Source organism: Letharia columbiana (genome assembly GCF_014066305.1).
Source record: "Letharia columbiana isolate WasteWater2 chromosome Unknown Sc0000077_s0, whole genome shotgun sequence".
Taxonomy (NCBI): Eukaryota; Fungi; Ascomycota; class Lecanoromycetes; order Lecanorales; family Parmeliaceae; genus Letharia; species Letharia columbiana.
The window spans coordinates 80,059-93,907 of NW_023501122.1; the positions used below are offsets into that span (position 1 = coordinate 80,059).

The 13,849-nt window shown below is 49.3% G+C and overlaps 4 protein-coding genes across 4 annotated transcripts; 1 reads left to right on the forward strand and 3 right to left on the reverse strand.

Annotated features, from left to right (window-relative positions):
- Nucleotides 1-307: 307 nt before the first annotated feature.
- HO173_012295 (uncharacterized protein) lies at nucleotides 308-1,886 on the forward strand (the record flags this gene model as incomplete). The annotated part of the gene is made up of 4 exons (XM_037314167.1): nucleotides 308-310; nucleotides 372-440; nucleotides 503-1,574; nucleotides 1,636-1,886. The coding sequence occupies 4 exons, from the start codon at nucleotides 308-310 to the stop codon at nucleotides 1,884-1,886; spliced, it is 1,395 nt and encodes a 464-aa protein (XP_037158942.1).
- A 5,747-nt stretch (nucleotides 1,887-7,633) lies between these two features.
- HO173_012296 (uncharacterized protein) lies at nucleotides 7,634-9,650 on the reverse strand (the record flags this gene model as incomplete). Its single annotated transcript, XM_037314168.1, has 3 exons — nucleotides 7,634-7,760; nucleotides 7,817-8,958; nucleotides 9,006-9,650. The coding sequence occupies 3 exons, from the start codon at nucleotides 9,648-9,650 to the stop codon at nucleotides 7,634-7,636; spliced, it is 1,914 nt and encodes a 637-aa protein (XP_037158943.1).
- A 996-nt stretch (nucleotides 9,651-10,646) lies between these two features.
- Nucleotides 10,647-11,892, reverse strand: HO173_012297 (uncharacterized protein; the record flags this gene model as incomplete). Its single annotated transcript, XM_037314169.1, has 3 exons — nucleotides 10,647-10,973; nucleotides 11,033-11,761; nucleotides 11,839-11,892. 3 exons carry the CDS (start codon nucleotides 11,890-11,892, stop codon nucleotides 10,647-10,649), a joined length of 1,110 nt encoding a protein of 369 aa, XP_037158944.1.
- A 418-nt stretch (nucleotides 11,893-12,310) lies between these two features.
- HO173_012298 (uncharacterized protein) lies at nucleotides 12,311-13,438 on the reverse strand (the record flags this gene model as incomplete). The annotated part of the gene is made up of 4 exons (XM_037314170.1): nucleotides 12,311-12,397; nucleotides 12,450-12,996; nucleotides 13,073-13,293; nucleotides 13,349-13,438. 4 exons carry the CDS (start codon nucleotides 13,436-13,438, stop codon nucleotides 12,311-12,313), a joined length of 945 nt encoding a protein of 314 aa, XP_037158945.1.
- Between the last annotated feature and the right edge of the window lie 411 nt (nucleotides 13,439-13,849).

The following is a 13,849-nucleotide window of genomic DNA, read 5'->3' on the forward strand; positions in this document are numbered from 1 at the left end:
AGTAGCTTCACTCTGAGAGCGAGTATGATTCACATAAAGGAATCCGAGAAGTGAAGAGTTGCATCGCAGAATCATTGCCGTTGGTAAGGCTGCAGTTTCTTGGTAGAAAGCTTGTTGGCCAATCAGATCAAAGATCGCCAGCTGCGCAGAATTGCCAAGCCAAGCTCTCATCATCACTTGTCCACGTTTACCATCCACTATCGCCTCACTATTCTCACCACTCTTGTTGGACAGCTCTTTGAATACATCTCGAGCATTCAGCCTTCATCGCCCATACCTGACTGACTCATATCTGATTGAACTTGTCATGGTAAGCTCGTTCGGTGTTCATGGCGGCGATTCAAACAGCGACTGATGAAACGTCCATCTAGGGAAACAATACCTCTGGTCTCGGTGGTGCTCCACCAGGTGGAGATGGTAAGGATGATAAGGACAAAAAGGTATGAGTGCTCAGCGTCTCCATACTGATGCTGGAGTCCAGCTAATATTCTGGTCATCACAGAAGGACAAGCCCAAGTATGAACAGCCTCCACCTCCGACGACGCGTATCGGCCGAAGAAAGCGCAAGGCCGCTGGTCCAAATGCATCAACCAAGCTACCAGTCATCTATCCTACATCTCGGTGCAAGCTGAAGTACCTACGGATGCAACGTGTACATGACCACCTTCTACTTGAAGAGGAATATGTAGAGAATCAAGAGCGAATACGCAAAGCAAAGGCACAGAACACTGCCACTCCAGCATCAGCAGGTGGAGATTCCGATGCTTTGGATAGGAATGCCGACGAAAGGAGTCGTGTTGATGATATGAGAGGCAGCCCGATGGGCGTCGGCAATTTGGAGGAAATGATTGACGATGACCACGCCATCGTCTCCAGCGCCACTGGGCCTGAGTACTACGTTTCCATCATGTCTTTCGTCGACAAGGACCTTCTCGAGCCCGGAGCTAGCATCTTGCTACATCATAAATCAGTCTCGGTGGTTGGTGTCCTGACGGATGACGCGGATCCGTTGGTGTCGGTCATGAAGTTAGACAAGGCACCTACGGAGTCATATGCAGACATCGGTGGACTTGAGCAACAGATCCAAGAAGTACGAGAAGCTGTCGAGCTACCACTATTGCATCCGGAACTCTACGAAGAGATGGGGATCAAGCCGCCAAAAGGTGTCATACTTTATGGTGGACCTGGGACCGGGAAAACTTTACTCGCCAAAGCCGTTGCAAATCAGACCAGCGCTACGTTCCTTCGCATCGTAGGCAGTGAACTCATTCAGAAGTACCTGGGTGATGGGCCACGGCTGGTTCGTCAAATTTTTCAGGTCGCCGCCGAGCACGCACCTTCGATTGTCTTCATCGACGAGATCGATGCCATCGGTACAAAGCGTTACGAGTCAACATCTGGAGGAGAGCGTGAAGTGCAGCGGACTATGCTAGAGTTGCTCAACCAGCTGGATGGTTTTGATGACAGAGGAGATGTCAAGGTCATTCTGGCCACCAACAAGATTGACACGTTAGATCCTGCTCTCATTCGCCCTGGAAGAATTGACCGCAAAATCCTTTTTGAGAACCCAGACCGTAGGTCGCCTTTACTCTACTCCTCCCTTCACCATCGTCAACAGTGTTAATCTGTGTACAGAGAATACTAAGAAGAAGATCTTCACCCTCCACACATCCAAGATGTCCTTAAACGACGACGTCGAGCTTGACGAGTTCATCAACCAGAAAGATGACCTCTCTGGCGCTGACATCAAAGCCATCTGCTCTGAGGCTGGACTGATGGCCCTCCGTGAGCGCAGGATGAGGGTCCAGATGGCAGACTTCAGATCAGCACGAGAAAGAGTGATGAAGACGAAGACTGAGGGGGAGCCTGAGGGTTTGTACTTGTAGGAGCAGGAGGACCTCGTGGTTAGTGATGGCGGGGATGCTACACGGGCTTCTGCCTTGGCGCCAACGCCATCGTCGGCAGTCTACTTCAGTTTCGGAGCCTGTCTTAAACAAATCTTGACATGATGGCCTTAATAGAATTAGTTGAGCTGTCGCCTCCTTCTCTTTGACTCTGGATGCTTCACTTAAGCACGCAGTGAAAATTGCGTCCGTCCTATATCTGAGTCGTGTATACCTTTTCTTTAGCTAGAGACCTGCTGTTTTACAACGCAGAGAGCCGGTGTCGGGAGCCCCGATTCACATTCCAGAGTTCTATTCTCAGCATTTACGATTTCTTACTCCTCTTTCCATCCTTCATCATCAGTCAACGACAAATTTCTGCCCTCTTTGTTGCATGTCACGGTGACGTATCACCCGCCTGTGCTTCATTAAAAAAACCCCGAGCTGTTCGTGGCCCGCTCACGTCTACACTTTGGTCATTCGAGGAGTGTCGGAGTCGCTCTCCATTGATACATCGTGCTCTCATTTGTTAAATGATTCTGACAAACCGTGCTAGTCTCTAGATTGTCCCAAGCAGCCACCGGAAGCTCACACCTAGTGATTGAGAGGAGTCTACGAAGATAAATACACTTCAAACCAGCATCTACTAGTGCACGTCAAGAGGCTTGAATTCTTTCTGACCAAAACCCGAATTCTATTGAGTGAAAAGCTACAAGAATCGAAGCTGACAAGATGGCGACTCCTGCCGCCGGATTGATTACTCATTGTTGCTGATCGCAATAGCGACATCTATCAATGTGGCATCTGGCTATGCTATCATTCAACTGAAATGGTGCTATCTATGACAGAACTAGCTGGCGAGACTGGCAAAGATGCCTATAGCAGGGTCAAACAAAGAATCCCGTCATTCATTATCAGTATGCAGCGGGCAGTGTATCAGAGGACAATAATGAACTTGTGTGACAACATATCCAAGGTCACGAACGCGGCCATCTCCACCACATTGTCTAACCTTTTACCCGATGAGCCCGTTGGAGCGCTCAGACAGGTCATGACGCAGAGAGTGGACAGTCTTTGACATGCATACACTTGTGCATTCCAAGAATCTTAGGATACAGAGCAGCTCTTAATTGAGGGAACTCAGATCAGACAAAATATAAATACAGTTGCATGGAAGCAAGCACTTCACCTTAGGGCACAAATATAAAGGGTGATGTAAAACCGGCTGGAAGTTCTGTTGCATAAACTGAATGCGATGCGTCGACTGGGACATCAGCCTTCTGTAAAGCCAAATTCTCTCCATGGCAGTCGCTCGGGATCTATCCATGCTCATGACATTCGATTCCCCAAAAACAGATCGGGTCGATTCCTCGACCGCAGTAGGCCGCGACAATGCCTCGACCTTTTGCAAAAAATCACGTCAAGTCAACATACCAACCACATCCAGCATATCTTCTTGCAGTTGCGCTTGATCAGTTCAAGCTGATACCAGACGGAGGTTTTACGAAAGCGAAATATATCAGAGTGAATCTTCTGCTGTTAGTGAGGCCAATTGAATCTGGCCGTACTAAGATCAGCCAACTGGCCAATGTCAGACCTAGCGAACGAGTGGAGCGATGTGAAGATGGCATCGCTCAACACAAGCCGCAGAATTGCCCATCACTTGGCTTTTGAATTCCATATTTAGCTCAACACCATGACTTTAGAAACTGCATTTGACTCCGCTGTGAGATCGAACGAGCTTAGACTTCCAAGAAGGCTGGAGATATTCAACAGGATTCTTCAACTCCTGTCCCGACTCCGATTCCACCTTTCTGTCCCGAAGCCAGATCATTCCTTCCCTACGCAAAACCCAAGTTCAGGAGAACAAGCTCTGAAGAAAGCGCTGGATTTTTTGCAAAGAGCATAATTGGACTGGCGACGAAAATAATAGGCCAGAGGGCCTGGACGAATTGGAAGAAGGTCTGACCGATGGAAGTGAAGTAACCGATGGAAGTGAGGGAGGACCTAATCCTCTGGAACGTTACTACCACGAGTTGTAGAATCGATATCGTGGAAGAAGGAGACTCGATCCTGCCTTGACTTGACGAAAAGCCTCAAGCACGATAACGGCTTTCACGAAGGGGGGCAAGTTGTTACGTTCTTAGCGTGACTTGGCGAGATGTAGCTTTCTTCTTCTTCTTCTTCCATAGCTTTCATGGAAAAACCAACTTACACAAATCAAAGAATTACCTTTCTTCGTGAATTTGTTTTCTTCATGCCTTGCGACTATTTTCACTGCTCGAAGAATATACCTATTTCTCTTCTCGCTGGTTCCTTAATAATGTCTCCTTGTTGCATCGACACTCACCGAGATACCAGTGGCGTGCTTCTTCAAAATTCTCGGACGGTAAGACGAGGTGAATCGATCATGTCATGCAAGCCTACAGAGAGCTCACATTTTCTGTCTCCCCAACGTCTCCGCAAAGAAATCCCGACACCTTCAGACCCGTCATCTCGGAGTTGCTGACACAAAGCGAGTTGTCATGACTGGGTATCTACCCCAGCAAAAGCGACGAGTTGCTTGAAGTTCTCCTCGTGTCCTCTCCCTTATCTAGAGCGAGTCTAGGATTCTATAAACGTTCAAGGAGTTCAAGACCGAGTTTCTGATTGCATCACAGCTGATGCCAAATGGAAGCCAGACGGAGCAGCTCGAGATTTCAATTAGAGCACATCAGAGAAGCAAGCTTGTTACTGCGAAGAGCAACGATTCTCTCGCTTCTTTGATGTCGGAATCTACAAGCTCTTCTCCGCCCCCAGAAACTCCGCCCCCCAAGCCGTCGATACTGGAATATCTGATCATATGAAAGAAGCTTGGAAGATGGAAACCCGGCCAGCACCTGCCTTGCGGGCTGTCAGCCCTGTGAACAGCTACAGAGCTCTCTCGAACACGTATCTCTTTCAATGCTCTTTCTGTTGCCTATGCAAGTTTCGTTATATCCTCATTCAAAATTCGATGGACGTCCTTGATTGCATGATTCAGATCGGGGTTTCCAGTGCCACGGAGCCAGTATCATCGACGCCAAATCGAAGATTTCATTATCAGTTGGCATACTCGTCTGAGGGTAGTCTGTTGAGCGAGTCGCTTTGAAAGAACACACAGTCCAGGACCCGTGGATAGCAGAGGGTGTGATTGTCAGCGAACGAAAATAGGATATGTTGAGTCTGCTTCTCCCATTTTTCCTCGAGCATGCAAGAAGATCCTCCATTGGGAATGTTTTCCCAAGTTTTGATACGTGGTGACGTACGCTCAGACAGTAAATACGTTCGACGCTGATCTCTCGTCAAGAGGAGATCACCCTGTTGACCCTGCCTGAGACTTTTGGGACGCTTGCACTGGACCTTCATGCTTTCCCTTTCCCTCTTTTCAGTCCGGTGTCTGCCTCAGTCGCCTTTCCTGGACCTTCATGCCTTCCCTTTCCCCAGTCGGTGTCTGCCTCAGGTCCGGCCTAGCTTGAGGAAAAGCCCGAGGACGGGATGGCTTTTACAAGAAGGGGGCAACTTGTTACGTTTCCGTGACTTGGCGTAGCTTACTTTCTTCGTTTCTTCATGCTTTCTGGAGACATCAATCAATCAACTACAACCATGCAAAGAAACACCTTTCTTCTTCGTCGTGAAACTACTTTCCCGGAGTATATGCTTACTTCTCATATCTGTAATCTTAATAATTGGTAGCAACACCTGCTTTCCTGTGTTCACCCACCATCCTCACCATTCCGCACCAGAGACTATTCTCACACCAGAAGTTTTCTTCTACCAGGATAACACTTTCTACACCAGAAGACGTCCTTTCTTCAAACCAAAGAATCTACTTTCTCGGGAAACCTGTTTCTTCGTCACGGGAAAGTCATCACCGCATGCCTGTGACGACTCGTCATTCACCTACTTCTTGCCCGAAGGACTCCTTTTTTGAGTTGTGAATACGAAAATGAACATCATCAACATTTCTCATTTGCAATTTGTTTTACAGTCCGCTCTCGAAATTATCTTTCCAACGCTACGTACTACAAGCTCTCTGCAGAGCATCGGGTACTACTGTTGGTGATGTTCCGAGTGCTGTTCACTACCGGGACCGTGCCTCTAAAATAAGGCGCATCGTCGTCTCACTCTGTGGCGATGATTTGTTCCATCCCTACCATTGGCGAAGCGTGGGCCCGGAGACAAATACAGAGGCGAAAGAAAAGGTGTCTACGACGGGTCTAAACATCTGCGTGGACCCCCGAAGTCAACGTGCCATGTACCTCGAGGGCTCCAAAGCAGACAAGCGATGCGTTCCGAGTCCACATCTCCGCCTCAACAATGGCACACGTACAGATCAGCGTCACATCGCTTCGCGGAAGGCGGAGAGGTATGGCCAACGGCCGTCGGAACGGCAGCTCTCGACCTGTCCGAAACCATGAATAAGTACAGTATCGACTGGCGCAATGTCAGATACCGGCCAGATCACGCCGAAGAACTGGACTTTGTGTGGAGGTGCAGGCCTGCCGCACTTCCAGCGAACCACGTCAATTACCAAATCATCTGGGAATATATCACAGGCCGAGCCCGAACATGAGACCAAGGCCGAAAAGAAAGCGGCATTTGGTTCTGGAACGATGGAGAGGCACATCACAAAAAAATAAGCTGCCCCACGAGAAAATACCACCTCGTCAAAAATCTGCGGGTCAGAGGCACCGCTGTGGAAGTGGCTACTTGCTAGGCCATCAGCAGGAGTTGAAGGCTGCATACAAGGCCAAGCCGGAAAGCCTTGATTGATGGCCAGTTCGCTATGGAATTGCGGGTTATTTGGTTTACTATTTCCGGCAAATTGCCAACGACTTCACGACACTACGCTGGTTTGTTTTCCTGCTAGGGGAGGCCGAGGTAGCTCATATGGTCGACGATGCACTTCATCAGCTTTTTTTTGTTCTCGCATGGTAGCTCGCTTTTCAAAGGGGGTGCTTTGTGGAAGTGGCTACTTGCTCGGCCACATATGGCTAGCACGGTTACATACATAGCAATTTCATAGCAAGAAATATGAGCATCCTTACACACCACGAGAATTACCTCTTCAATTGGAGCCCAAGGCCACGGAAGCGCTGACAGTACGGATCGAGGTCGCGAGGGGAAGTGTCCCACGGCTGTTCAGAAAGCGTGATCGAAGAGATAAGGTATGGGGCAGAGAAAGAGTTGGGTCGAGTGCCGTCATTGCTAGATCGGGCGAAGAATCGGATTGGCGCAGTAAGCGTTGACACCTTTATAACAATCGTTATGGAGGCAGGAGGACCGTCGAGCTCAGTCTACGCCGGGAATATTACAGGTGTCGTTGGGCTCGAAGTGTCTCTTGAGAACACATGCCCACTCTTGCTGAAACGGACAGCAAAGGCAGAGACGTGGGTGGCGATTCTGCAGGCTGGTTGGAGATGGAGTGGAGGGTGGAGTTTTTTTCTGCGGGGATGCAATGAGTAATACCGGTGTGGAAACACATCCTGGCATGGAGCAGTACGGTGTGCATGAATCTCATGAAGAAGGACTTTTCTGGTGGTATAAGGAAACCTGTCATTCTAAACGCCTCTATGATTGTGCAGCCCATGCTTCATCGATGATGCGGCTCACATGCAAAACTTCGCTGTGAGGCTGTACTGCATAATGAGACGTAGACTTATCCTTTGCCTTCGATGACCGAAACCATCCGGATGAATTTCCCAACCTCCTGTCGAGGATTTGCAGGCCTAAACCTGGCCCATCGTAACCATCTTCTTCCGCAAGTAGTTCTTGTACTCGCCAATGCTGCCGTCCCATCGTCGAATCGTCTTGTTCTCGCAGACCATGATGTCTTTGGCGATCTTGTCAAGTAATCTGAAATGCCACTGTTAGCGTTCAACCCCACTGCAAGAGAGAGGGTAGAGGCATACCTGAAATCGTGAGAAACGACCACAACGCCACCACTGAATGCCTTGATGGCATCTGCCAGCGAATCGATTGTGGGAATATCCAATCCATTCGTAGGCTCGTCCAATAACAGCATGTTCGGCCCATCAATAGCAAGCAAAGCGAATACGATCCTACTCTTCTGACCCTCTGACAATGTTCCCATCAATGCTGTTTGTGACTCTCCAGACAGCCCATATCGGCCAAGTTGTTGTCTCCAGTATTGGTAATCCTGGCTCTTGTCTGAGTACTTATCTCGCACGAAATCCAGAGCCGACTTTGTCAGGTCCAGTTGCTCGGCGGAATGCTGGCTGTACATGCCGAGCTTCAAGTGGGTATGCCTTGAAACGACCCCGTTGGTAGGTGACAGCTTGCCAGTCATGAGGCGGAGAAGTGTAGATTTCCCGACACCGTTGGGACCCACGAGAGCCGTTCGACTGTCCATGTCCACACCAAGGTCTAGGTTCTTGTAGAGGTCATCCTTCGCGTTACCGGAGTAGGAGAAGGTCACGTCGTCAAACGAGAGGACTGGAGGTGGCAGCTTCTCGACATCGGCAAAACGAAAGGTGAAGACTCGATCTTCTGCTACTTTCTGGATGAACCCGTCCGCCTCCATCTTGTCGAGAATCTTTTGCCTTGATTTTGCTTGTCGAACCAAGTTGGCATACGTACCTGCAGATGCGATGAATTTCTTGATGTGCGAAATTTCTTCCTGTTGCTTCGCGTACGCCTTCATTTGATTGGTCTCTTGTTCTGAGCGAGTCTTAATGTATGAATCGTAGTTACCACCGTAGTATATCAGTTGTTTCATCCGCATGTCGATCATGTTCGTGCAGACACCGTTCAGGAAGTCCATGGAGTGAGAGACAAGGATGAGGGTACGGTCCCATTTCTTTAGGTATTCTTCCAGCCATACGCAGGCTTCGAGGTCCAAATGTGCTGTTGGGTCGTCGAGGAGTAGAAGGGAGGGTTTGACGAAGAGAGCTTTGCCGAGTGCTACACGCATTCTCCATCCACCGGACATGTCTTTTGTGCGTTTGTGGATCGTTTGCTTGTTAAAGCCGAGGCCAGTCAGGATGAGGGAGGCACGAGTTTGGAAGGTTGAGGGGTCCATAGTTTCCATTCGCTATTGACATTAGCATACCCAAGAAGAGAGCGTTGAAGTAGACATGCCTCGTAAAGATCTTCAAGGATAGGATCCTCGGGCCCATTCTTCTCCAAGATCTCTTCAGCCAATTTGTCTAACCTCTCCATCTCAATTTCTGCCTCTCGCACAACCCATTCCAGCGCTCCCAAGTCACTTGGGGGAGCACCCTCATTCAACAAGTAGATATCGACTTGCTCTGGTATTGGGTATTCTCGCTTGTCGATTGCCTTTAAGAGTGTAGACTTCCCGCATCCGTTCTCTCCCAGTAAACCGTATCTGCGGCTATAATTGAGCTCGAGGGTAGTGTCAGTGATCAAGACCTTGCCGTGAAACACAAGCGATGCCGAGTTGATCTTCACATCCCGACTCGTAGCCAGCGATGCCAGCACACCAGTTGTGACACGATCCGACAAGCCATGCTTGTCCATCTGATCCGTTAGCTTCTTCACATCCTTCATCTTCTCATTCGTCGTTGCGGGTTGCTCGTCATCGGGTAAGGCGTTGCCATCGCCGTCGAGTAGGGGTGGCGTCTCATCGCCGTTGACAGAAGAGGCTGAAGATCCATTCTGTGAGGCTGCTTTGGAGGAGAGTTTCGAAGTTGCGGTCTTCTTTTTGTCTTTTCCATCCTCGGCGCGTTTGGCCTGACGGGCTGCTTTCGAGGCAGATACCATGGTAGTAGGTGGTGAGGTGTCGAGAAAGTGAAGAAGGCGAAGATGCGGTTGCGGTAGGAATGTCGGTGGGCTGGTGGGGCCTTATCGATTGGCTGAAGCCTAAGCAGCAAGAGAAATGTTACGCTCTCGCGGAGAGGTGACAACAACGTCGCTTGGGAAATGCTATGGGAGTTGTGATATGTACAGCCTCTTGTCTTCTGTACTTAGGTCGAAAATGAATTTCTTGGGCGTTTCACGTGTGGAGCAGTTTTGGTGATTTCACAATTTTTTTTGGAGCCACCAGGAAAGATCGCTTAGAAGTTTCCTAGCGTCACACATATCTCAAGATCGATGCATGGGGCAAATTGACACCTCTTTACGACACCGGTATTGTTTGATGACTCGAGAACGTCTACTGGATATAGGAACGCATTGCTTTCATGGCACTCGAGATTGTCAATGATACATGGAGACGGCAAGTTGGAAATTGCATGGTTAATGGGGCGCTCTTGGGGGCACCAGGCTAGCTCGTAGCCCCTATGAGCATTTCGGACTTGGCTTATCATTTCATCTCATTCTCTTACAGCAGGTGTTAGTGAAATTTGCCGCACAGTGGACTTTCGGGGGACTTTCGGTGCTTGTGCGGCCGCACAGTGGGTTTCTGGGGGCTCAATCATCATCATGTGGGGGCGTAGGGCCCGTAAGGGTTTGTGTTAGATAGAGGAGGCATCCATTCCGGGTCTGGGAAGCCTGGAGGACGATGTATCTGGCTGGGCCTTTGACGCCTGAGAAGCCCGCGGGTTATCCGGTAGGATGTCCAGTATGACTTAATCAATCAATCAGTCAATGCTGTCGCCACCGGAAATGAGCAGGATCTCAACGCTGCGTGTTTCACGTCGCGTAGCTTCACCGGTAGAATAAGGATACAAACGCTAAGAACATCTCTGAGAGAAGTGCAGAGATGCGAATGATGATGGATGACTTTGTACTCTGCCTACGCTTACTCTATATAGAGTACTATCCATCTATCTCCGCATAATGTTCTCTGATATCCAGTGTCCTTCCTTCCTTCGAGCTCAACCTTGCCAGCTCGATCAAGCGAATGACATCCTTTGGAGTCTCAGGCTTCACTGGCACCTCGCCTTGCCCAGCTAATGCCTTGGCAAATTTGCTGTAGAATGCGCTGTATGTGACGGGCTCGATATTGGCATGCGTCTGCGTCTTAGGCTGACCGCCTTGTACGGTCGTCAAGTTGCCCGCGCGTTCTTTCGATTCGACGCCGAAACCGGAGTCACCAGGCTTCTTGCCTGCTTTGAGGTGGTCCTCTTGGGGATCGAGGTGGAACTGAATGGGGGTCAATTAGCATCGAGCTAAGGCACGCATAGACAGGGTAAGTAATTCACCTTCTTGTAGCTTCCCTTGTCCCCCCGCACCCAGTACCGTAGCTGATTAACCTCTGGACTCACCACCGCAGCTTTCACGGTTGCCAGCAAACCGGAGTTACTATAGTGAAGCAGTACAGTACACGAGTCCTCAACTTTCCCAGGATTGTGCTCCCGCTGGGACCCAACAAATCCAGTGATTTTGTCCGGTAGGCCAAAAGCCACTACTGCCTGATCTATCAAGTGTGTCCCTAAATCGTACACCGCCCCTCCACCAGGTACGAACTTTGCCTTCCAGGTACTCGCAGGATCTGGAGCCTCAGGTCTGTGTCGGTCGAAGTGTGTCTCAAATTCCACCACGCGGCCGAGTGTTCCTTGCTCCAGCAGCTTTGAGAGGGTCAGGAAATCGGTATCCCATCGGCGGTTCTGGTAGACGGTGAGGAGCCGATCATGCTTCTTTGCAATGGCAATGAGCTCGCTTGCTTCTTTCGAGGAGGGTGTGAAAGGTTTTTCAACGACGACATGTTTGCCATGCTCAAGAGCTAATTTGGCGAGTTCGAAGTGACTTGTTGGGGCTGTCGTAACTACCACGACGTCAATATCTGAGTCTTGGACCATCTCTTCGCTTGAGCGATAGCTCTTGATGCCTGCGTGGTCTTTCGCGGCGTCATCGTGGGACTGTGGGGTACGTTGGACGATGGCGTGGAGCTTCAACTCTGGAATGACTTGGATTAGGGGGATATGGAAGACCTGCAGTGGGAATCAGCATGGGAGAAGACCTCTTGAGTTTGACGGGCAATTGGTTGACGGCTGTGGGTCTGACTTACTTTAGCGGACATGCCATAGCCGATGACGGCGACGTTGTAGGTCGTAGGAGTCATTGCTCAAATATTATCCTGGGTCCAAGATCCAAGCTTTGAGGCCAAAGAGCAATGGTGGTGAGCAAGAGACCGCCATCGTCATGGGTAGCATGCTTTCCGAGTGGGGAGCAGGGTAAAGTTGGAGGGTGGGGAAATCACTAATGTTGCTACGGGGGCCTGCAACTTTAGTATACGCAATTATTTCTTTTCATGACAAGTGATAACGTTTTTGACCTCTTTGCGATGAGCAAGAGTCGAAGAAACCTGATGAGATGAAAAGCAAGCTAGCGCAACACTCTCATTTCCTCTACCACCAGCTTTGAATGTTGACTTTCCTTGTCTTTCCTTCGTGCTTCAGTGCCTGGAAAGAACGCATCTCATCACCACTGAGCTGGCTCTAATCGAGCAATGGACAGTGCTACTTTATGTCATTCCATGGCTAAGATTGCCGTAAGTCATTCCTTTTTCCGTTCATCTCGACTTCGACTTCGACTTCTCCAATACATCTTGTGATCTCGATACCGTCCTGTTACCAATTAGCGGACACCACTGGATGAAACATTGCTCGATAGTAGTACCGGTACACCTGTCGGTTCGTAGCTATTGACAAGCTCGCTCTCGTATATCAAGTTCGGATTCCCTTTAATTTCCGTGCTCAACTTTTCTTCCCCTTCGCGGGTTTTATATTGATCCTTCCATCTGTCTCCAAAGCCAGTGGTTTCGACTCCGTTCGTCTCACCAGACTCGTACTGTTTTTGCTTACTTGACACACTGCTCCGAACGTATTCTAGGTATGGTGGATTGCCTGGCTTGATGACATTGTCTGCGGCAAGAACCGCTCCCGGAGTCACCAGCTTCAAATGCTCGCAAAGTTTAAGATCAGTGGTATACGCTGGCTTATAGTGGTCGAGGAACATTAGGTCGACCTGCGTGAGGATACCACTCGCGTGGAGTCTTTTGATCGAGTCGGCACTGGAACCCACGACGACCTTGACCGTGTCACTCAAACCCGCCAGGTCTACCAGCGACATGATCACAGCCGCAAATTCTGGGTTCCTTTCCAGACTGAAATACCTTCTGCCTCCCGCTTGTCTCACAGCGTCCCCGAACAAAATGCAAGAATACCTGCTCAACAGTCAGACTCGCCGTTCTGAAATTGGCTATGGATTTTTCAGCCGGGATCATGGTTACACGGTTGTACCCTACATATCCACCAAGCTCTACCATTACTTGAGGCTTCCGCTCCGCAATCAAGTCTGCAACGATCTTCCCTTTATCGTTACCAACGTTCATGAGATACTTCTTGGTGCGACCGTATTCGTCAATGGCTTCCAGCACTCTCTGTGGAGAATTTCGAATCTCTTCTATTGACGGATGACCGTATACGAAGTGCAGTAACTCAATCTCTCGCCCATCGTCGAACTGGACAGTGTTGTCAATCTACAGCTCTCAGAGACAACACATCCGGCACACTTACGAATGGGACTCCTTCTTCTTCCTGTGCTTGGTATGCTTTCTTTCCATCAAAGTTGTCTGCACTTTTTCGGCCCATGGTGGAGACAGGCATGTTGAGAATTCTATAATGATCGAAGCTACGTTACATATCCATGCGATTACTATCACCAATTCTTACTTAGACAAGCAAATGACGAAAGTGATGTGTACCTCCCACATTATGCATATGTAACAATGAGCAAGTTTTGACGTCGGCTACGGAGTAGGCTTCTCGAATTTTCCCTGGTACCCCTCACTTGGCTTGCATGGTTCCTCCCAAAACTCTTGGCAGCTAAAAAGTCAAAATGTTGGTGATCCATTCCATGCCGCGCCCTCCGCGGAGCTTCGTCCGATCTGTTTTTCTTAACGGCCCTTTTTTCATAAAGAGGCTTCTGAGGGCAGGGGCCGTCTCCCAATGAAAAACTGGAAAAGGGGGAAAATTAAGCGAACATGTCATAGTATATCATCATGCATAAAGTAAACA